This window comes from Bombus bifarius, unplaced genomic scaffold (assembly GCF_011952205.1).
Source record: "Bombus bifarius isolate JDL3187 unplaced genomic scaffold, Bbif_JDL3187 scf7180000010271, whole genome shotgun sequence".
In the NCBI taxonomy this organism is placed as follows: domain Eukaryota; kingdom Metazoa; phylum Arthropoda; class Insecta; order Hymenoptera; family Apidae; genus Bombus; species Bombus bifarius.
This window is the reverse complement of record NW_022885586.1, coordinates 1,836,771-1,857,983: the sequence shown is the minus strand read 5'-3', so window position 1 is coordinate 1,857,983 and position 21,213 is coordinate 1,836,771. Positions and strand designations below refer to the sequence as shown.

General features: G+C 40.2%; 2 protein-coding genes across 3 annotated transcripts; one reads left to right on the top strand and one right to left on the bottom strand.

Moving 5' to 3' along the window:
• The first annotated feature begins 3,732 nt into the window (after positions 1–3,732).
• LOC117216618 (obg-like ATPase 1) lies at positions 3,733–17,617 on the top strand. 2 transcript variants are annotated; one of them, XM_033463480.1, is made up of 11 exons: positions 3,733–3,868; positions 5,624–5,805; positions 12,116–12,176; positions 13,631–13,758; positions 14,102–14,277; positions 14,860–14,937; positions 15,015–15,112; positions 15,254–15,394; positions 16,603–16,699; positions 16,766–16,888; positions 17,006–17,617. In XM_033463480.1, the coding sequence occupies exons 2-11, from the start codon at positions 5,625–5,627 to the stop codon at positions 17,114–17,116; spliced, it is 1,194 nt and encodes a 397-aa protein (XP_033319371.1). In that variant the 5' UTR covers positions 3,733–3,868; position 5,624; the 3' UTR covers positions 17,117–17,617. The 2 variants fall into 2 exon arrangements, with proteins under 2 accessions (XP_033319371.1, XP_033319372.1); XM_033463481.1 differs by lacking the exons at positions 3,733–3,868; positions 5,624–5,805 and adding an exon at positions 10,660–11,403 and having other exon boundaries at positions 12,099–12,176.
• LOC117216620 (uronyl 2-sulfotransferase-like) lies at positions 17,306–21,189 on the bottom strand. The gene is made up of 7 exons (XM_033463486.1): positions 20,700–21,189; positions 19,942–20,151; positions 19,257–19,417; positions 19,042–19,113; positions 18,806–18,966; positions 18,461–18,731; positions 17,306–18,332 (listed from the first exon to the last, which is right to left on the bottom strand). The coding sequence occupies exons 1-6, from the start codon at positions 20,853–20,855 to the stop codon at positions 18,583–18,585; spliced, it is 909 nt and encodes a 302-aa protein (XP_033319377.1). The 5' UTR covers positions 20,856–21,189; the 3' UTR covers positions 17,306–18,332; positions 18,461–18,582.
• Positions 21,190–21,213: the final 24 nt, after the last annotated feature.

Genomic DNA, 21,213 nt, shown 5'->3' with positions numbered 1-21,213 from the left:
CTATAATGACACGTATTACTCTGATTGGTAACAATTGGTAACAATTGACGGGCGGAACCGAGCCTCGGAGGTTCCGCTACTTTGCCCGTGTTGTTTACGACCAGAACTTCGAAACGTTACACCTTAATTGCGTGGCTACATGCTCGAAGAATTATCAAGGCTTCTTTACGCCCCTATGCAATTAGTTATTAGGGATGTTCTTCTAGTCTATCTCGATACAGTGTTTATAATCTGTTTCATCCTGAACGTGTATAATTTGAAAGTTCTGTAGGATAAAAATCCGACGATTTCCACATTAACGTGCCGTTTTTCGATTTTATTTCGCGTTTCCTTCCTCCCCGAAAGCATAAAATCACAGCAACGTATCCTAAATTAGAAGATAACGTTACTTCTTAACAAAGAAGTAGTCGAAGGCGCAGTATTTCCACGATTCTAACATTTGTTAGACGATCTCCGACGACTCGTTACCTAACAAATTCTTTCTAATCGCTGCGTATCTTCCTGCGTAATTTTCCTTTTCCTACGGCCAGTCATATGCCGAATATGGTTATGCAAAGGAAGAAAGGAAACGGCGAGTTATAATGCTCCTAAACGATGCAGCAACAGCTGAGAAAAGCGAGAGCGGTCATTCTATAATCTTCAATTTGCCTCGTAAAAACATGAAACAGCGGATGCAACGTGGAAGCAGCATCGTATTTTATGAGCTCGTAATGCAGCCAATGAACCGTTTCTAGCGTTTATCCGACTTGCTGGCGAGTTATTACAACATCGTTATCTTCCAGCAACATTTTTTTCAATTTTATTCGCGTTAAGTGGACCGAGTCGCTGGTTAATATCGAGTTATTGAATGCACTTATACGCATGATTCTTGAAGCATCATGTGCGATCATGTGTACAATGATAGGTACACCAAAGGCTTTCCATCCAACTTAAATCAAGTTGAAAGTAAAATTACCATTTTATACATATAATACGTGGCGCGTAAAACAAAATGGGATAATTTTCCAGTTGCTTATCGTTACGCTTTAATAATTTTATGTCTGTAATTATCATGGTTCAGAAAGCGTCAATGCACCCGGTAGATCTAACAATTAAAGTTTCGCGCCAATTACGTATCAATTTACTTGTTCAAATACCATGCACGTGTAAAGTTTGACATTTGACCGATTTTACGACCTTCCTATATCATAGAGATTATCATACCTGTCGACAGTAACTCGCTTCTTGCCATAAATCATCTTATAAATGTCTTTTCTCTCTACCTCGTTTCCGATAGCGATACGAAAGAGACGAGAAACTCGAGAATACGAACGTCGAATTTAAAGCTAATTGATAGTTTCATGCACCTACTTTTCTAGTTTCGAATGTTAAGTAAGGATATCAATTAACGTAGACGTCGATTAAGTCATCTTTAACGATGATTGCAGTGCGCGTATTATAGCGGGATACGAAACAAAAATTTTATGCGCCGTCTAATTGGCCCACGCTCGATAGTTTCGATGTTATTTCCTCGTAAAGACGAGTCCCGCATGTTTCTCATTAAACGATCGTTTTCTACATTTATTATCTACCAATGCAAACTCTGTTCTTATTTCTCGCACCCTGTTATTCGGTGCTCCATTTACGGTCCGTCTTCTATTTTTTCTAGTAATAAAAACACCCGGTATATTCGAGAACACCGCGACCAAACGACTCACTGCTCGAATGTTACGATGTGCAATCGCTTTTAAGTAATTGACAGCCCGTAAGGTGTGTACTATTTGAACAGATGTTAAATGCCCTTTCTTTCTTCGTTCTTTCCGCTTGGAAACATGCTTTCTTCAAGAGACTGCTACCTTGAACGCTGCTTCGAACGAGCAAGTTACTTATTATTTACCATAGTATCGATTTTATTGCATTTCTTTGCCGTTTGCTTCGTAACTTTGCCATTTACATTTGCTCGTACCTCTCGATTGACTAAAAACCTAATAAATATTGAATGTTCCGAATGCTTCTGATTCAATGGCCAGGTATGGCGGTTCGAACAAGTTACGATTCGCTTTCTTCGTATTCGCGTCTTTCGGAACATGGTTTAACGCGAACACGATTCGGATAGAAATTTCTTACGCAACTACGTCACAACTAACAAGATTATTCTTCCGTTGCAACCCGGTGGTGCATCGTGGTCAAATAAATCTTCGAGCAACGAGCAGCGCGTCGGCGTTTTCGCCGGAATTAGTAACGCAATCCTTCAATTCGGCGCATATCTAATCTGCCGAAATTCCTATAATTCGCCGCGCTTTAATATGCTTTTCATCGAAATTGTCGAAGCAATAAGAAAGGGCAGAAGGCAGAAGAGTTTCGATCGTGCGCTACGCTGGCAAGATGCTCCAGTGCACCAGTGACGTCAGCGAGTTTGCGGTCTTCAAATTACAATATCACGAAAACGAGCGAGTTGAGATGGTACGGACTACGGGGCCGAACAGAGGTAGGAGAAAGGTCCTTTCCGCCAGCCGTGCGCTCGTGGAATAATAGCCTCCTGATTATATGCATTATATGGGCCGAGATTGATACGGTTCGTAATAAAATAATTGAAATAATCATACGGCACAAGGTCGACACAATGTTAGAAATCTGTTCGCCAAATGAAACATCGGTTAACGCAATATCGTGCTCGCAAGAAATATGTCTGTGACGTAATTGAAATCTCACGAAGTTATGCAAATTACATAATACGTTCGGCTTCCACGGTGAACGTTATGCGTTCTTGCAATTAAAGGGAAATTAAGCAATTTTGGAAATTAAGAGAGCAGCACGAGGAAAACTCTTCTCGTGTAACGACCATTTTCCTGCCCAAGGTAGGAAACCAATTTCTCGTTGAAATACAACGTCGGTGTCAACGATCGTCGCATCCTTCCCTGATCCAGTCTCACGGCGCCAGACATAAAGGCACGCATACACGCGAACGCGTCTGCATACTCGGTTATCCTTTTTTCTCCATTCCGAGGCAATCTTAATATTATCCTTCGAATTACGGCCCTCCGGTGATCAACGGCGTGCGTTCCCATCACATACGCACGCCGTCCAATTAGACTCCGATAATCGCGGTCGTATTTCGGAGCACAACACTCCTCGTTGCATGGATGTTGCGTTACGTAACGAATCACAACTAAGTCAACGTTAGAAAATTATTGAACTCGCGAAAGCGAAGAACAAACCATATGGCATTTGCAGTGTTAGTTGCATCAACGATAAGGTTTAAAAGGCGTTTTTATTCCGCTTGAACGAAATCACAGTTTTACGCTATGATTTCAATCGCGAGTATTTTTTAACGTTGAAGTGGTTTTGCACATTTGTTTGGGGAGGAACGTGCGTGTTTATGGTTTCCACGAAAGCATTGCAATCAACCCTCTCTGATGGCCCCTTTTTCTCCCACGGATTAAAGGTAGCGTTTCATTCCACGAAGCTATTCCTAGAATCATAATGAACTTGTTTGCGAATAGATACTTCAGGATCAGATCATCGAGACGAACGAAGAAATCGTTTCAGAAAAAGCAAGAAGTAATTAAATATCAAAACAGCGGATAATAGTATATAATAATGGAAAAAAACAAATGAAAAGAATACGATACTATTGTTCGAGATATCATTCAAAACGTATTTGATTACTCATTTTTTGTTTTAATTTGTAGCTCCGTTGTTCTTTTTTCCTTTATTTAATCTTCGTTTATCCAATCGACAAAACTCTCGGCTGGTAATATAGATATCTGTTTCGCTACTAAAGGCCGGTCGAACGTGAGACGTCGACGTCAGTGCAGTGCTGTGTTCCTATCTTTGCCACGCGTTGTGCAGTGATATTTACCTAGGAACAATACGAAAAATACTCGAGGTATTTAATCGATACTTAATTATCTAATCATCTCTGTAGCGGGTGAGAACAGCGTTATTCTCGTAGATTTTCATATAATTTCCACACAAGCAGGTAACGTACGTGCATGCAAAAATGATACAACGTTTGTTGTGCTGATAGAAACATACACATGGCTCTTACGTACGAACGAACGACTCGAGCATACCCTAAGAATGTTAAAAAACAAATAACTGGAAATTGTTAAAGCTAGCAATCTATAAATAACTCGCTCTCCTTCTAAAGTAAGGTTAAGATCTGGTGTGCATCTTGCATTTGGTTCGAGAATCTAGTGCTACGTGGCAGCACTGTACAATACACCTAAAGCTCGAAGCACCCCCAATCCAGCCGATACGGTACTAAATATTGGCGCCTCTTTCGAATTTCAAATTTCGAAATTTATATCACGTACGTTTTACTCGATTCGTTTTAACTCGAGAAACTATCGCCTTTAATAAAGTATTGTTATATTTCCATCGAGGTAAAGGTAGAGGAGGTAGAAGAAGCGATCGATAAAGCGGAGGCAACGATGGCGAGACAATGTCGTAAAAGCAGAGGCGACGGTGATACCACGGCGCCAGAGCGGCTGTTGAGTAGCATCGCGGGCGGGTCCTTTCTTCTCTTCCATTATCGTAATCTGCAAATTTCGTGGGTACCGTGATGAAGAACGGTTGGAGGTGGCGCGGTTTCGAGTTAAACTGTTCGAGAGAGTAGATAGTTTCGGGGATAGACGGAGAGGAAGAGGAAAGCCAGTCGGGATGGCTGATCGTGTGAAAAGGAACGAGAAAGGAAGGGTAGAGAGAGGGATCCGAAAGACGAGACAGAGGAAGAGGAATCGCAAAGTCGGTGGCGGATTGGCGGCCTAAGGCGCGGTTGCAGATTCCCGGCGTGATGCCGGTGATTCGCGGCTTTGGTGCCCAGTAATCGTCGGTCCCCTTACCCGACGTATTCCTCCTCCCTCGCATCTTTGCTCAGGAGAATCCACCTCGTCCCTTCTTCTTTCTCGTCGAATTCGCTTCTCCGCACTTTCGTTCGCCTCCCTTTGCTTCCCTTGGCCTTCCCCGGGTCTCTCCCTTCGCCTCCCGTAGGCGTCTCGTACCTGTTTCATCCTTTTGATATGGCGCGGGCCCCGTTGTACAGCGAGCGAAGGATGAAAAGAAAGAAGGGGGGCAATCTTGCGGTAAATACAGCAATCGCTTGATGTGCCGTCCGCATTAATATAATTAGTCACCCCGAGCGCTCGAAAGCGACCCGATGTTTGAGAAGCCGACTCTCTCGACTCTGCTCTCTCGCTTCATTCTACTCCGCTCTGTCCGCCGTGCCTTGATTCTGTTCGAAGTATCAAGAGGCCGGGGGGCACTGCGTGCATAGGTAGGTGAAACATGGTGGACTGTTAAAGATTCCGAGGGTTGGAGGAACAAGGGCGTGGCCCATGTTGGATCATTTTCATTTCTGTCCATGCAAACTGATATATCACCCCCCCCTCTCTCCCTATAAATATGCAGACGCGGTCATTTTTGCATGCTGCGTTAGTACGTAGACAAAGACGAATCGGTAAACCTGGCCATTGCGAAGCGAATAGTGTCGCTGTGGAAATGAATGGAACTTCTCGAATCGAAGCGAACCTTCGACAAACGTGTTACAAGATTTGATTCTAATCAGTGTTGGATTCTTGAAATCGCGATACGGTTTCATATGAATGTGTGCAATGACGATAGATTTATATTTCTGTCATAGAATGGCGCCAAAGAAAATCGAAGAACCTGAAAGGAAGCCGCTTATTGGCCGCGTAGGTACTAATTTGAAAGTTGGTATAGTAGGCATACCTAACGTAGGAAAATCAACCTTCTTCAACGTTCTCACGAAAAGCCAGGCTGCTGCTGAGAACTTTCCCTTCTGCACCATCGATCCCAATGAAAATAAGTATTCATATTTTTTTCTTATGCATGTTTATTATAGACTGCGGACTTCTGTGCAAATTTGTATTTCTGCGAGTAAAGAACAAAAAGAAAGTAAAGAAATGGAACTTGGCTGGAGACTCGTTTCGCTTACTAAAAGTTACGACGAGCACTTCGCTTTGGAAACTTTCTGTATACTTCTATATTACATTGACTTTACCTTTAAATTTCATCTATGTTTGCATATACATTCGCAGTCTAATAATCATAACAGCGATATCGTGTTGTACGTCATAGAAAATATTTTCTACAGCACATGATATAATCGAATTGAAATTTCATTCAATTTTTACTATACAAAGCAACATTTTTTAGATGCTCCGACCTAATAACGTTAATCGTAGTTCGCGTCTGCCACTGCAAATATTTAACCTGATATTAAATCGCATGTCGTTTGTTTGCAACTCTGTGTAAAAGATTTATATAGTAACCTAAAAATGAGATATATCCAACGATGTGTGATAAAACATCGCGTCCCAAGATAAAAGAAGAGCACGAAGACGAGCACGAGAAGTTTTACGCAGATGCATCGTTTATTATAAAAAAGAGTTTCTTCCGATTCATCAAAGGATATCCTCGCCAGAAGTATTCTCCTTCCTGGCCCGAAGCTCATCAATGTGTGTATCCAAAAGCTAACTCTTACTACGTCTTCCACGAAGATACAAATCCATTTACTAGATTTCCCGCCAAATGCGAGTCGAGAGAGTATGGAAACGTCCGAGCACACTTTGAACCCTCTCAGGAACCTCACGAGATTCGCGATCCCTATGACGAAACCGAAGCGAGAAACAAATATCTGGCAAGCGAACCAACATGTTTCGTCGTTCTGGGCAAACCTGACTTGAACACTACGAAACTTGCGACTATGATCGCGGACTCTTGGAATTGCGTGTTGATTTCTCCGTTATCGCTTATGCAACAGGAGATCCAGCGAAACAGCGAAAAAGGTAAATTCATGGCAGACGTGTTGAAAACAGGTGAATGTTTAGGTGCAGAAATTATCATGAATTTGATAGCGAGTCGTCTTAATAAAAGGGACGTGTTTCACAAAGGGTACGTTGTAGAAGGATTGCCGTTAATTCCAAACGAGACACTCGATTATTCTTCTTACCCAAATATTTCCACCGAGAAGCTGGATCCAGAAAATGACGAGAATTTTATGAAGATTTTTAACACGTCGGTTCCTAGAACCTGCGATACAGCGAACGAAGAAGCGATCAAACATCACGATGTGTCGGATAATAGCAAAGATATTTCGACTTCTCGCGAACAAAAGGTAGAGAATCAAGCATGTGTCGTACTGGAAAATCCACGTTACGAAGATTTTATTTCAAGTCAGATCGAAGATATTTTCGCAACGTGGCCCATAAAACCATCGATAATCGTTTACGTAATGTGTCCTGACGCGGACGCGACGATAAAGCGTGCACATTTTCGTATAGATCCGACAACTGGTCGCACCGTAGACACGAGTTTCGCTGGTATGAGCAGACATATTGAGATGTTATTTTCGCATAACAAAATGCAGAATAACATGAACGTTTCCTTTGAATTGTATCAAGAGTTGACGAAGGAAGAACGAGTTTTAGACGAGAACCAGGGGAAATACTTACTGAAACGACCTTCTGACGAAAGATCCAACGTGGAATCGCAATGTGCAATGTACAAACGCGTGGCACTGCCTACGATCGAGAAATGGATCTTGCTATACAACCCACAGAACATAATTCGCGTGGATGGTCGTACACCTGTATCGCTAATGTTTCAAATTTTTATCTCACGGCTACGCACATTGCCAGTGCCGCGTGTAATTCTTCCGCGAAGATTCGCGAATCACGCTGCGTTAGAATTCGAGGGTGAATCGCCAATGATACCTGTAACTGGCGACGAATTCGAAGATAAGTCGAACGAAGAAGCGTTTCAAGATCTGAGAAACAGAGAAACCGTTTCGCCTCTATTCCCTTGGAGACTGTCGTCCTGGAATTTTCTTTGTCCCGTCGAATTAACAAAGGGAAGGACCGTGGAAGGATTAGCGAAACACGCCGTTCGATTTATGAACAAAGTCTTCTTTCTTTCGTCGAACGAGGCTGCTGATTTATTTATCGAAAATCCAAGAACTTTTATTTCTCCTTTGTCTCCGCGACCGACTTGTAAAATCGTAGTATTTGGACCTGACTATTCTGGCAAATCTGATCTCTGCGACGAATTGACACGAGTGTTAAGAGGTACGATAATAAACGCGAAGGAAATTGGAAAATATTCGGCGAACGTTAACTCGTATATTTATTCGTCGGATCATGCGATTGTGGAGGCTATACAGAGCGTGCCGAGAGAAGAAATCGATATTGAAATATGGAGAGACGGAGGTTACATCGTAGATGGTATGTATCCCAATATCGATTCTTGGAAAACAATCGTGGAAGATTCGGAGATTATCTTCGAGGATGCGATTCTTTTGTTCGACGAGGATCCTTACGATTATTTGATATCAAAATGGCGCAAAATTCGTGGCATCGAAAAGGATGGGCAATTCGAGGAAAGCTTCGAAGACCTTGGAGATGAAGAGGGCGAGGAAGAGGCGCAAGGTCTGGTCGAATATATTAGACACATTCAGAGGTTTGAATCGGATTGGGAAGCGATACGAGAAAGAGCGATGGATACTTGCAGAAATCTTATTACCTGCGATGTTGGTAAAATCACCGATATCTCGAAATACGTTATGGATCGAATTAACGATCGTTATATGGATAAGGCAAGAGTTATGACTGACGAGGAGAAGGAAAGAGAAAGAGATCTTGCAGAATATATCGGCATGACCGATGACACGGAAAATATCGAGGAAGAAGAAGAAGAAGAAAAGGAAGGTGAAAGAGAAACGGCGGAATTACCTTCTAAGGAAGATAATCGTCGCTTTGGAGACACTAATTACTACTGTCCAGTGGCGTTATTAAGATATAATATATTTTGGAGAGGCAAAGAAGAGTTCAGCGCTATTTTTATGGATAAGATATATCATCTATCTAGTCTCACAGCTCTCGAGGAATTTTTACGTGGCCCGCAAAAATTAGGTCTTCCATTGAAAAGGCCTTTATCTTTAATTCCACCCCTTCGTATGAGTATCGTTGGTCCATCAGGAAGTGGGAAAAGCACGTTGTCAGACGCGATATCTCGAGAATACGGTCTGCTTCATATAGATTACTTTAATTGTTTCACTACGTACATGGGATCCCGTGGAATGCGACCATTATCCCACAGAGATGTTCTTGTTTTATCAAACGAACTTCCCGATGAGGTAGAATTGCCAGCAGATCCGAGCGACGAGAGATACAACAGCGACTCTAATACAATTCTGACATTTATTCGAAGTTATTGGAGAGACGGCAGTGTGCTTCTTCCTGAAAGAATGCACGACGAATGTTTAACGCGATTTTTCAAAGGACTTTACGGCGAACCCGGTGCCGTGTTCGATCAGTTTCCAAGCTGTCCGCAAGACGTAGAAACTGCTATAAGAGAGTACACGGTGCCCGAGATAATAATAGAACTTCGTTGCGGTAGAGAGACGGTATCGGACAGAGTAATACCGAAATTACTCGCATCGTGGGAACAGAATTTGGAAGAGAAGAAACGCATCGAACAATTACGATACGCTACACGGCTTGAAGATTATCGAAGAGATCGAGATATTTGGGTGAAAAGAATGCTGGATGAGATGATCGGTCAACGATATATCGGGGAAGAAGAAGATAACGCGGAGCACGAATACAAGGACGAAGACGACATACTCATGGGGGAATACATGCTGAGCGATGACACGGATTTGGAAGAAATGGAAGTGAGAAGGTTTGAGTTAGAAGAAACGTGGTATCGAGAGAATCCCGAGCCTGTGCTGTTCACCGACTGGGAAGATTTTGAAACAGCGAGACGAAGAATCGAGCAAGAATTTTTCAGCAAGTACGAAACTGATTCTCAAAAGATAGCTGCTATTCGCAGCCTTCTAGAAAATGAATCGATACCGTATATCGTAGTGGATGCCGAAGCAGATGTAAAAAACGTTTTACTGCGAATTATGAGAATTCTCGAGCCCTACGTTCGTCGAGATATTTCTATCCTGGAGAAGATCTATACCATCGATCTTGAAACAGCCGACACTCTGCTTGATTGCGGCTATTATCTTTTAAGTTCCTTTGGACGCTGGTGTCCTGTGCAGTTGCGTCAAAATAACGTTCCTCTGCAAATGTTCCTGCCACTGGAATCTGTGCAGGAGATTTATCCCGTCATACACAGACAATTCGTCTACTTCTTCGGCGGCAAAGACGCGCAGACCGCATTTTTAGAGAGTCCGTTCGAGTATCTCGAACGAGATTCTTGCGCACCTATTATTCCATTCCGGCTCTCTATCATTGGCCCACCGAAATCCGGGAAAACGACTCTTGCACAACGATTTGCCAACAAATATGGCGTAAAAGTGATAACACGAGGAGCCGCTCTACGTTACATCGTCAAATATTTTCCTTGGACAGAGTGGGCGCAATTGACGGAATCTTCTCTTCGTGCAGGTCGAACGGTTCCAACGGAATGCGTAAACCGTGCCGTTGAAATGTATTCCATCGATCCTAATGTGATTTCTCAAGGTTTCGTGCTCGATGGTTTTCCCTTAAACCGCAAAGAATACGAGCAACTGACGTTTCTAGGTCTTCAACCAATGATCACTCTCGACCTGAAAGCGAATCTAGCTTTTTGTCTCGATCGTTTGTCTCGCGCATCCGACGATCGAACGATAAAACCACCTACCTTCTCGAATAGCTTTTTATCTCATCGCTATACCGTTTGGGAAGTCGATCAGGGACACTTTCGAACTTGGTTAAAAAGTTTCACCCAGAACGTAATAGAATTAGACGCGACTAAATGTATGTGGTATGTGTGGAGCCAAGCTGATCGACGCGTATGTTCCAGATACACGATCATCAGATCGTACTTTCGTGAAAGTGACTACGATAAAATTCACAGCTTGAAATATATGAGCGTCTCGCCGTACGAATTTAGGAGACGACAAAGCCGGTTCGAGTCCTATTGTCCTCTTTGCTTGTACTACGAGAACACGATGAAGACATCGGGACCTCCGGATCATCGAGGCACGATTCAGTTTAGGGAACACTTCTACTGGATTTGTTCGCAACATACCAATGAATTTATTCAACACCCGCAAAAATATCTTCCACCGGCGAACAATGCGTATCCACCGGAAGATCGTCCGCGAATTTTAACGGAAACGATCGACTTGGAACATTCGTGTTGGGCCAAACGTTTGCAAGTCAGAGGATTTTGCTTAGTAACGTACTTCGATGGATTACCAAGTCGAAAACTTGTACCTGGAAAAATAGTTACAGCAGTTTTGTACAAAGACAATTTATACCTGTTCTGTACGGAAGATTGTCGCGATAAATTTTTAGCGCAACCCGATAAATACGCGAACGTTCAAATGAAATTTTTATATACGATGCCAACGATCGACGTAAAATCTCTGCCAAATGTTGGTTTCTTGGAACAAACGGTTTCCAAGTTAATAATCAAAGCTGTAAACGAAATCAGCGTAGATCGGCCGAAATTACCAGGTTTATCGCCTTCGGCTACCGCCGCCGTTTACATCGGTGTATACTTAAAGGCTCGTAACACATGTTGCGGCTTAAAAGAAACTGAGTTGTACAAAACAATTAGCAGAAGAATGTACAGTCGTGAAATGATCATCAAAGCAGCGACCCGAACGATGAAGAAAAGGATAAACCCTTTCATACATGCACCTGTATATAAAGATCAGGCTAATCCTACTCACAGATACACTCGACAATCGTCTATGTTATCTCGCATATATGTACCTAAGTCTACTTCAATTACGTTTCGTCGAACATCACCGACACAAATTTTAGCCGATCCCGACGATAAAAAATCGACAATAATAATAAACACATTGTGAATAGATAATTTGTCCTATTATTTTCTATTACAGATTTTATCGAATCCCGACGACGAATAAATTAGGTATTTTGTACTTTAATCGTGTCTAAATGTTATTATAAAACTTTATATCTCAGTGTAATAAACACTTTGTAAATAGACAATAAACAACGTATAGATAATCTACTGTCTGACTGGAATTTCTTTTTCCAATATCCTATTATTTTTTTATTCCCCATGTGAATATACGATGACGCGTGTTATTTGTTAAGAAAAATTGACCGTATTTGTCGTCTAACTAGATTTTATCTTTCAGCACGTCGCGTACCCGTTCCTGACGCAAGATTCGATTACCTGTGCGAATATTTTAAGCCAGCTAGGTACGTATCAAACCAGCTACTACATACCGGTGAAAATATTGTTCGATCGTAACGACAAATAACTGATACGCGTTATTGTATTATCGAACAAAAGTGACGAGTCTACCAGAAAATGCGCCCTCGCAATGGGAAACGAGTTGGAATAACCATTGACATTTCCATACTCCTTTGCTTTTATTTTCACAAGGCAGGGATAGGGAGGAGAGAAAGCGGTACGTGATCTGCAATGCAGATTCGACAAAATTCGTCTACGCGACGTATAACTCACGTTGAATACCAGCCGACTTCACGTACGTTTTTCTTTTACTCGCTCGTGGCATACTATTATTTAAGATAACATTTCGTAAGATATTTCTAAAACTTAGATTTATATGCGATATTGACTGGATTATTTTGCGTTAGAAAGATCAATGTATGCCCTCCGGGGGGAGGCTAGAAAAGATTAATTAAAATTTCACGTGACACTCGAAACTAATCAAACGCGATGAAAGTTCCACCGAAACACATGGAAACCGCTATACGTGCTGTGGTATGCATCAACTTGTCGATGAAAGCCGTGTTTACCGTGCCTCGCGTTATCACGCTGGCTCGTTCACACGACGAGATTGAATGTACAGAGCAGCAGGAAGATTGGAAAGCAAAGCGTATGTTCGGTCCACGGTAAAATATTCTTCGACGCTGTTGTCGCTGGTAAACAGTTAAACTTAACCATGGCAGAGCGCAAAAGAGAAAGAGAGAGAGAGAGAGAGGGAGCGGCATAGAATCGATGAACTTCAAAGTATAGCGAAGTAACGAAAAATTATCGAGTGAAAAACGAATCGAGTTTGCTTTGCGACACGTGCTTTCCTCGGAATTCAACTAATTTGAAGAGATTAAAACTCGCTACCGTGTTAGATCAAAGAGCGTGTCTTGCATCCTGGTCACCCTGGCACCCAACTCCGAAACACTGTCGCCAACGGCCAACGACACTGCAAAGTCCGAATGGCTGTCACGTGTCAGATGATTCAACGATCCCTAATGAAAGCCACCTAACATGGCACTCCCCTTCTTGCTCATTTTACTAACGCCTCTCTTCAAAGGCTAATTGTTTAATGATGCTACTTGCATTAGCATTTAAATACAGCTCGTTGTCACTGCGACGCCCTCCTTTAAATTCTAGGCGCGTGCATGTTACAGTGTAAATACATCATCAGTCGTATTCTATTCGTACTTACAAGAAAAAGTCGCGGATGCTCCCGGCTTCGATTTGGATGAAACTTTGTAGGAAGGAGGAACAGCCGAATATAGTAGATATATCTATATATATGTGTATATCTTTTAGCCGCGGTGACTCAGGTTCGAAGGCTGAAACCACCCTCCGAAGTTCGAACTCTTAAGAGCAACAGAGTTCGCGACTTTTGCTTCTTGAACGAATCGAGAATCGCGATGAGACGCGTCCTTATTTACGGTTTCAGCAAAGTTCCAGCTTTCTTAAATGTCGTGGACATCGCTGGCTTGGTCAAAGGTGCCGCGGAGGGACAAGGCCTGGGAAACAATTTCTTATCGCACATCAACGCTTGCGATGGGATTTTTCATCTTTGCCGTAAGTCCAGCATAAACATTCGATTCGATACGAAGCTCTTTATATAGGAGCAAGCGACGACGTTGCTGTCCCAGATGAACAATAACTGATAAAATCGATTACGTTAAAGGGAAGGTAGCGTTGCCGATGAGATCGAGAGATTAGTTTATCATCGTGTTTGCTCCTTCCGTGCATTGCACATGCAATCATGGACACGAGTTTATCTTGCAACACGCACGAGTAGCTTATAGACGTAAGAGTACTATACCGTTATAGCTTTCGTTAACAGTTTTCATAGAACTGCATCGATTCTAGAAAATAAATTTGCCAAACTAAGCGGATTAATATCGTATTTTATTCGTAGGAGCGTTCGACGACGACGACGTTACTCACGTGGAAGGAGACGTGAATCCCGTGAGAGATCTCGAGATAATTAGCGAGGAATTACGGTTGAAAGATATCGAGTTTTTAAATGGTCATCTGGAGAAGCTGGAGAAGCTCGTTGTCCGAGGAAACGACAAGAAACTAAAGCCTGAATACGTAAGTAGTAATTTATGTTTGAAGATTTGATGCGTTTTAACGTCGTTAACCCTGCACATCGAAAGAAATACATTAGGACGTTTAAAGAAACTCGTTCTCTTTTGACGTTCGGATTGAGAAACGAAAGAAATCATTGTAAATGTAGGCATATCGTAGAGCCTGAACGAAATTACCGAGGAAATTAAGAGAGCGCGGTCGGTACACTACTTCCTAGAACGAATCAATCGAATTACCCTCTTTCCGTGGATTGACCCACGGCAATTTCCGATCTCTCCCCTCGTTCTAGACTTTGCAATTTGCTAAAACTTTTCGAGAGTTCCAAGCTACCTCCTCGTCTTCTCTCTCGGTCAAAGTAATAGAGAGGCGTTTCGTTAGTGTACAATCCTCTAATCACAGTTCGATCTCGGGATTATTCCACTTGGTAGCGTACTTACTTACGAACTTATTCGTCTGGCCGACTATTATCGTTAGCGGAACACTGATCTTTTTCGAATCCAGTATTTTCGCACGGTAGTGGTAAAAAATACAATCTGTTGGAGAAAGCTAACGCTTACAGATATAATCGAGTGCTTTTCTGTGCAGGATACGTTATTGAAAGTGAAAGGTATAATGGTGGATGAAAAGAGGCATATCAGGTTTGCCGACTGGAGTGCTACTGACGTAAGTTAATCGTATAGCTTTGCAAATGAAAAATTTTAATGCTATTCCAATGTTATTCTGGTCGGTCGTGTTTTTAGATCGAGGCTCTCAATAAATATTTATTCCTCACGTCAAAGCCAGTCATTTATTTAGTTAATCTGTCCGAAAAGGATTACATACGTAAGAAGAATAAATGGTATGTATATATCGTTTATTATCTGGGATCTATATGTATATTATCGTTATTTGACGCTTTAAACAAACGACGATCGATCATTAATATATTAATTAACATACGAATTTTTCTTATGTCTTAACACTCACATGTCAATTTCAGGTTAATCAAAATCAAAGAATGGGTTGATAAGAACGATCCAGGAGCTATTTTAATCCCATTCAGTGGAACTTTCGAAAATAAACTTTTCGATATGGATGACGCAGAACGTGCGAAATATCAAGAAGAGAACAAAGTTACGAGGTGAGTAACGGTGTCTATAATTCGTTACATAGCTCTATCTGTATCTTTTAAATGAACGCCAAACTATCTTTATACTTGCAAATGAAACGACCGCCAAAATAAGCAGTGTGTTGCGTGAATTTAAAAGAAAAGAAAAAAAGAGAGAGAGAGAGAGTGAAAGGAAGGGAGAGGAACGAACGTAAAAATCGTAAAATTCGTAAAACCTAATCCTCCCCTGCTTTAAAACCTAAGAAAGTCAGGTTCCCATATTTAGCTATGCACCAGGTTATCTACTAATGGTAATAACAATGGAGGGCTCGGTTTAAGCGTCTAGACTAGCCCTACTTTCATGTAGGGTGACCAATAAAAACTGCGGCATCTTTACTGTGGCGCATTATATTTTTACGAACGGCTATTCAAATTCTTGCAAAATTGCATAAAAACCCCTCCTATCCTCCCGGGCACACCGGTATAGCCAGGGAGACGAGTGGAATGAGGATCAACCGGTTCAGTTGGCTAGTGGGTCATTCGCGAACAAACTCAACCCGTGTTATGCACGGTAAACTCGATCAAGTTCGCGTACGTTTTCAACATTGTTATACTGTAACATACTGTATGTTATACCGATAAAAGTAATCGACGTACAGAACTATAATGCGTTGGATAAAGAAAAACTTTGTTCGTTATATAAATTTATGTTGCAATTATTTTGGACCGAAGGGGATTGCATAATTATAGCTAGCGTGGAAAATATAAAATCGTTACCAATGATACCTATAATCTGGCATTGATGGTTAGAAATCTAAATTCTTCGGCAAATTTTGTCGATCCCTCGAAATGATCGCATAAGGTAGGTTCTCTTGGTAATCACAGGGGACAAACGAAAGATTTCTAGATACCGCGATTTTATTTCGAGACCGCAGATAACCAAGGCGCCGAAGTAGATCTCGGACAGAGTTAGAGTGATAAAATTGCGGTATTAAGTCGTTCAGCTTTATGTGTATTCTCTGAAGTCTCGAAGTTCGTCGGGCTCACGGAACAGGATGGCTTCCCTTCTTGTACCCTGTCATTAGACGATATTCGGTTCGAGACAATCATATTCCACAGTCCTGTTTTTTGGCCACCCCTTCTTTGAACCAAGAATTCATTTTTTTCTGCTCCCCCCCCCCGTCTTCTTTTTTCTAATACGAGTTGAAAATTTGCTGTTTCATCTTACGAATCGTTTTTAGCGCGCTTGACAAGATTATCGTTCAAGGATACAAAGCGTTGCAATTGCAGTACTTCTTTACAGCGGGACACGATGAAGTGAAAGCATGGACGATCCAGGTAAATCAAAGTGATCCTTTTCAATGTTCTTTCATGATCTTATCCGAGAATCTTTCGTTACTTTAGAAAGGCACAAAAGCACCTCAAGCTGCTGGCAAGATTCACACAGATTTCGAGAAGGGATTCATCATGGCTGAAGTCATGAAATTCGACGATTTTAAAAACGAAGGATCGGAAGCAGCGGTAAAGGTGAGTATCGTACTGTGTGATATTTAACACCAATCGAATGCTTTTCATTGTTTTTATTTTCCAGTTGTTCTATGTAAATGTGGCTATATTAATCTTCTTTTTTTCTTTTTACTATAGGCCGCCGGAAAATATAGGCAACAAGGACGAAACTACGTCGTCGAAGACGGAGACATCGTTTTCTTCAAGTTTAACGCTGGTGCTGGATTAAAAGATGCAAAGAAAAAGTGATGGCACGTTTTACTCATGTTGTTGCTCGTTCATCTGTACATCAACATGATCGCCATGTTTTGTTGCACGCGCGATTTGCGCATGAAACGATCAAAATCGCTTTCTGATACTCCTTAATTTCATTTTTCCTTCAATTTAAGATCGTATAATATCATAGTTGGTATCGATAGTAACGTTTTTATAGCAAGATTTCGAATTGTACTCAAATAGATATTTTTATATGTTCTATTACGCTATAAAGATAAAATATCCTATGCTTATACGATCAACGTAATTTGTCAATTCAATGCTTTTTCTTTTATTTTATACAAGATCATAATGATGGTAACTTGCATTTTTAAACAACAATAAATGTAAATAGATGATAAGAGCTTGATGATATAATACGCTGATTTTTACCACTCGGAACAACCAGTAAACCACAAAACGATCATTGTACGTTTTCTAATGTTTCTTTGTATATTTCCATATTTATTCTAAATATATTTCTTTAAAAGATAATTATCTAATACCTTCTCCCTCGAGAATAGTAAAACCGTGTTTGAAGCTTGCTTTGTACATTTAAAATATTACGATTATAAATATAACTATCTAATCCAGCTATAATATAGGTATTTTATCGGATTTTGCGTCGTACGAACTGAATATCAACGAAATATCCTCTTTATATCATGCCTAAAGGGGAAAAAAGGCTTAGATTCTTATACTTTTAATTATATGCTAATAAATGTAATTAATATCAAGTTTAAACAAATTATTATAGATTATTGTATATTACAATAACAAAAATTACGTATTTGGAACTTCACATGACACAATTTTTGTACGTGCTGTGATTATTCCCAATCGATGATCACTGCTCAATAAAAGTTTCGATTGTTGTCTACCCTATGAGTATTATCAGAGAGAAAATTTCTACCAATGCATCGAAAGACAACGAGGATACTTTAACGTAGTTTACACGTTGAAAACAGCTATTATAGAAACATAAGTGTAACGCTGACATGGAAAACGTATAAATTATTGCTACCGTTACAATAAATTTATAATAAAAATGTAAAAATTAATAAATTATAAACTATGAAGATTGAAAAATAGTTTCTTCTGTATATCCTATATTTTCTAGGAATTCTCACTAAGCAAGAGGAGTCGATTCTAAGCAAATGAGATGCATATCGTTCCTGTGCAGTATTCTAATTTTACAGGAACTAAAATCCTGAAAAAAATCAAATATTTTGTTGCGCTCTGCACAATTTAGAACAGTACGATACATCTATAGCATATTAAAATAACAATACATTATACCATAGTAAAAATACAAAAGGGAAAAATCCGTGATCATACCTTTCTTCCTAAAAAAATTTTTAATCAAATTTATTTCTCTATAAAATCATTATTATTGGAATATTTAATATCTTTGGTATATTTTGAAACTAAACACTTATCATCGTGTAAATTTCATGGCTTTAATCAATGTCGATCAATGTTTCGTTCAAAAGTCGATATTTTAACCATTGATAAAATTCTATCTCATCCTCAAGAAGCTTAAATAAAATATCTCTTTCTCGTGCTCTTAGCGTAAGTGTTGGATCAGAAAAGTGTCTTTTTCTCGGCTCTAAATGAAACGAATCGAAACTAGATTGAATCTGAAATCTTACCGCCTAATTATACTTAATTATAATTACTTACGAATCTTTCTGTAACTACGTTTAGCACCTCGAAAGAAATATGGAAATTTGTACTCCAGTACATCTATGGATTGTTCCATGTAATTTAATATACCGACAACAGGGTACCATTCAACGATATTTGCCTTTGCTCGTTCTAACGCCCATTTGTTATTTATCTTTCTACAATTGATACACAATGCAGGGAAATAAAAAAGTTACCATGTGCTACAAAAATGTAATATATTAAATACTCACGCGCATCGAGGATCTTGACCGCAGAACGTAGGTATGGCTCTATGAAGCATGTCACTTCGCCTTTCACGATATCTGAAAAGTAACAAATGCATCTTTAAGTATAATTAATAGTTGTGCACCACGTTCATTCATATTTACATCCATAATATGCCAGTAACAATTAACAAAATACAAATAAAACGAAAAATTCTACCGAAAAGAAATTTGATTTTTACCTCCGCAAATTATGCGCACACATAGGATTTCTCACTAGGGAAATAAACGTCGGAGACTCTCTTCCGAACTTGGAGAAGTTCAGAAATCTAACATCTCCGTCGAAACTCAAAGGAATCGCTTCCTGTCTAATGATATTAGTAATTTCTTCTACTAACAGTTCCTACAAAATAGTTAACCAAAGTTATTTATAAACTGAGAAACGCTGAACAACCGGCTGCTCCTGTATCGTCTAAAACTGCAAACTAAAAATGTCACGATGATTATTTACCATACTGAAAATACATCGAATCTTTTAACATTTATCAACTTTCCTATCGTATTTCGCGCAGTCGCGCCACCTCTATCTGGCTTTAGCTAGACTTGCTCCAAATAGGTATTTCCGACACGGCTACTTTAATTGGAAAGATGAAAGTGGCACAACTTCGATTGCAACACTGAAAACCGACTCTGACATGAGCGTAAAGTGCAACAACCACTACATGGTACTATGATTAAATTTTCCCAAGATTTATGCGGCCAATGAATCAGCAGCTGATTCATATTTCTTACGTTATTGTTCGGCATTCGATCTATGCAGTTGCCATTTGAAATAGTACTACCATTATTTCGCGTTATTGGACGAGCATTAATATCGAGAACGGTAATTCAAAAACTATCTTATGAACGTCGTGTACGAGATTATACCTCTTGCAGAGTTGATAGAAGCCCATGATCACCAGGTGGTAATCGTATATGTTTAAACGCATTGTAACCCTGCAGACGTTGTAGGATCAAGACTAACAATTCAGCTCCAGCATCGGGTACACGCGTCAGCATTAAAACATGCTGGTTCATTTTAGGCAAACTTCCACGAGCACCCAATTCAGCAAGAGAAGGTGTAACGTATCGATACGTCTGCACAGTAAATCATATTAATAATCGTTGTATCATAGCGGCTGCAACAAGCTAATAGTTTAAATTAATAAATAAACTGGCAGATTGCGATGAATTTATACATGCAAATTCAAGTTTACATGAAGACGGCTAAAAGAGTAGAAGCTAGACAATGATTTGTTTTACTTAATTTTTATGTATTTTTCCATCTTTTCCCGTGAACGTATAAAAATCTCTAGTCCATTAATAAAATCAACAAAATGTGTAAAGTATTATACGTAATCAGGAAACTCTCCAATTCTCTATCATACGCAATAAACTCGTTTGTAAATTGTAAAAGGGAAAGATCGCTTTCCAATAATTACATCGTTCACAGACGCACTTTCACTGCACTACAATCTAAACGCGACCAGTATCCTATTGGAAAAAAGAACAATTCTCAAACAGTACCATATCAAATTATATGAAAAGTCGAAAATATTTCATAGAAAATGAAAGATTTCACCGTATACATACTTTGAAATATCTAGTTTACCTTCGTCTGAATCGTTTAATTGGATACAATTTACCTGACCTTTATGGACTTCCTGTTCTCCAGCGTAAGGCTTTTCTATGCTACTTCCTGTATCGTTTACAGTTTCCACTGTCGATTTCGAATTTAAAACAATGAAGAAAACTGTCAAGCAAACAGCAACACTAGTTAGCAAGCCACGATTTCGCCGCATCTCAAAACGAGACTCGACTGGTTGTGATCCTTCAAGATGACGGCTATCTTTCTTCTTCAGATACTATTTTGTTAATAATCCTGATCACGAACATCGAAAGTCTGAGTCACGAATTATCAGCGTTTGTTTCTACCAAGTAACTAAAGAGAATGTCAGTGGGTCAGAGACTTCGTACTGCTTGATCCCCACATCTTCACCTAAACTCCCACCAATAGTGGATCTCACGAAAAGCGAAACTTAGCTTTTCCAGATGCATTTATCGCGTTCACTGCATGCATAAACCGCGGTTTCCAACTAAACACCTGAGAGGTTTAACCTACTCGAGATATCAACAGAATAGACTAGAGTACAGGTGTTT

Bases quoted from the DNA above. Each gene is read 5' to 3' on its own strand.
- LOC117216620 (XM_033463486.1), bottom strand. From the start codon at position 20,855: ATGCGGCGAAATCGTGGCTTGCTAACTAGTGTTGCTGTTTGCTTGACA. The intron at 20,152-20,699 runs GTAAATTGTATC...TTTACTGTGCAG, and splicing joins AGGAAGTCCATAAAGGTCAG to ACGTATCGATACGTTACACC. The intron at 19,418-19,941 runs GTATAATCTCGT...ACTATTTTGTAG, and splicing joins TTCTATCAACTCTGCAAGAG to GAACTGTTAGTAGAAGAAAT.
- LOC117216618 (XM_033463481.1), top strand. From the start codon at position 10,754: ATGTGGTATGTGTGGAGCCAAGCTGATCGACGCGTATGTTCCAGATAC. The intron at 14,938-15,014 runs GTAAGTTAATCG...TCGTGTTTTTAG, and splicing joins CCGACTGGAGTGCTACTGAC to ATCGAGGCTCTCAATAAATA. The intron at 15,395-16,602 runs GTGAGTAACGGT...AATCGTTTTTAG, and splicing joins GAAGAGAACAAAGTTACGAG to CGCGCTTGACAAGATTATCG.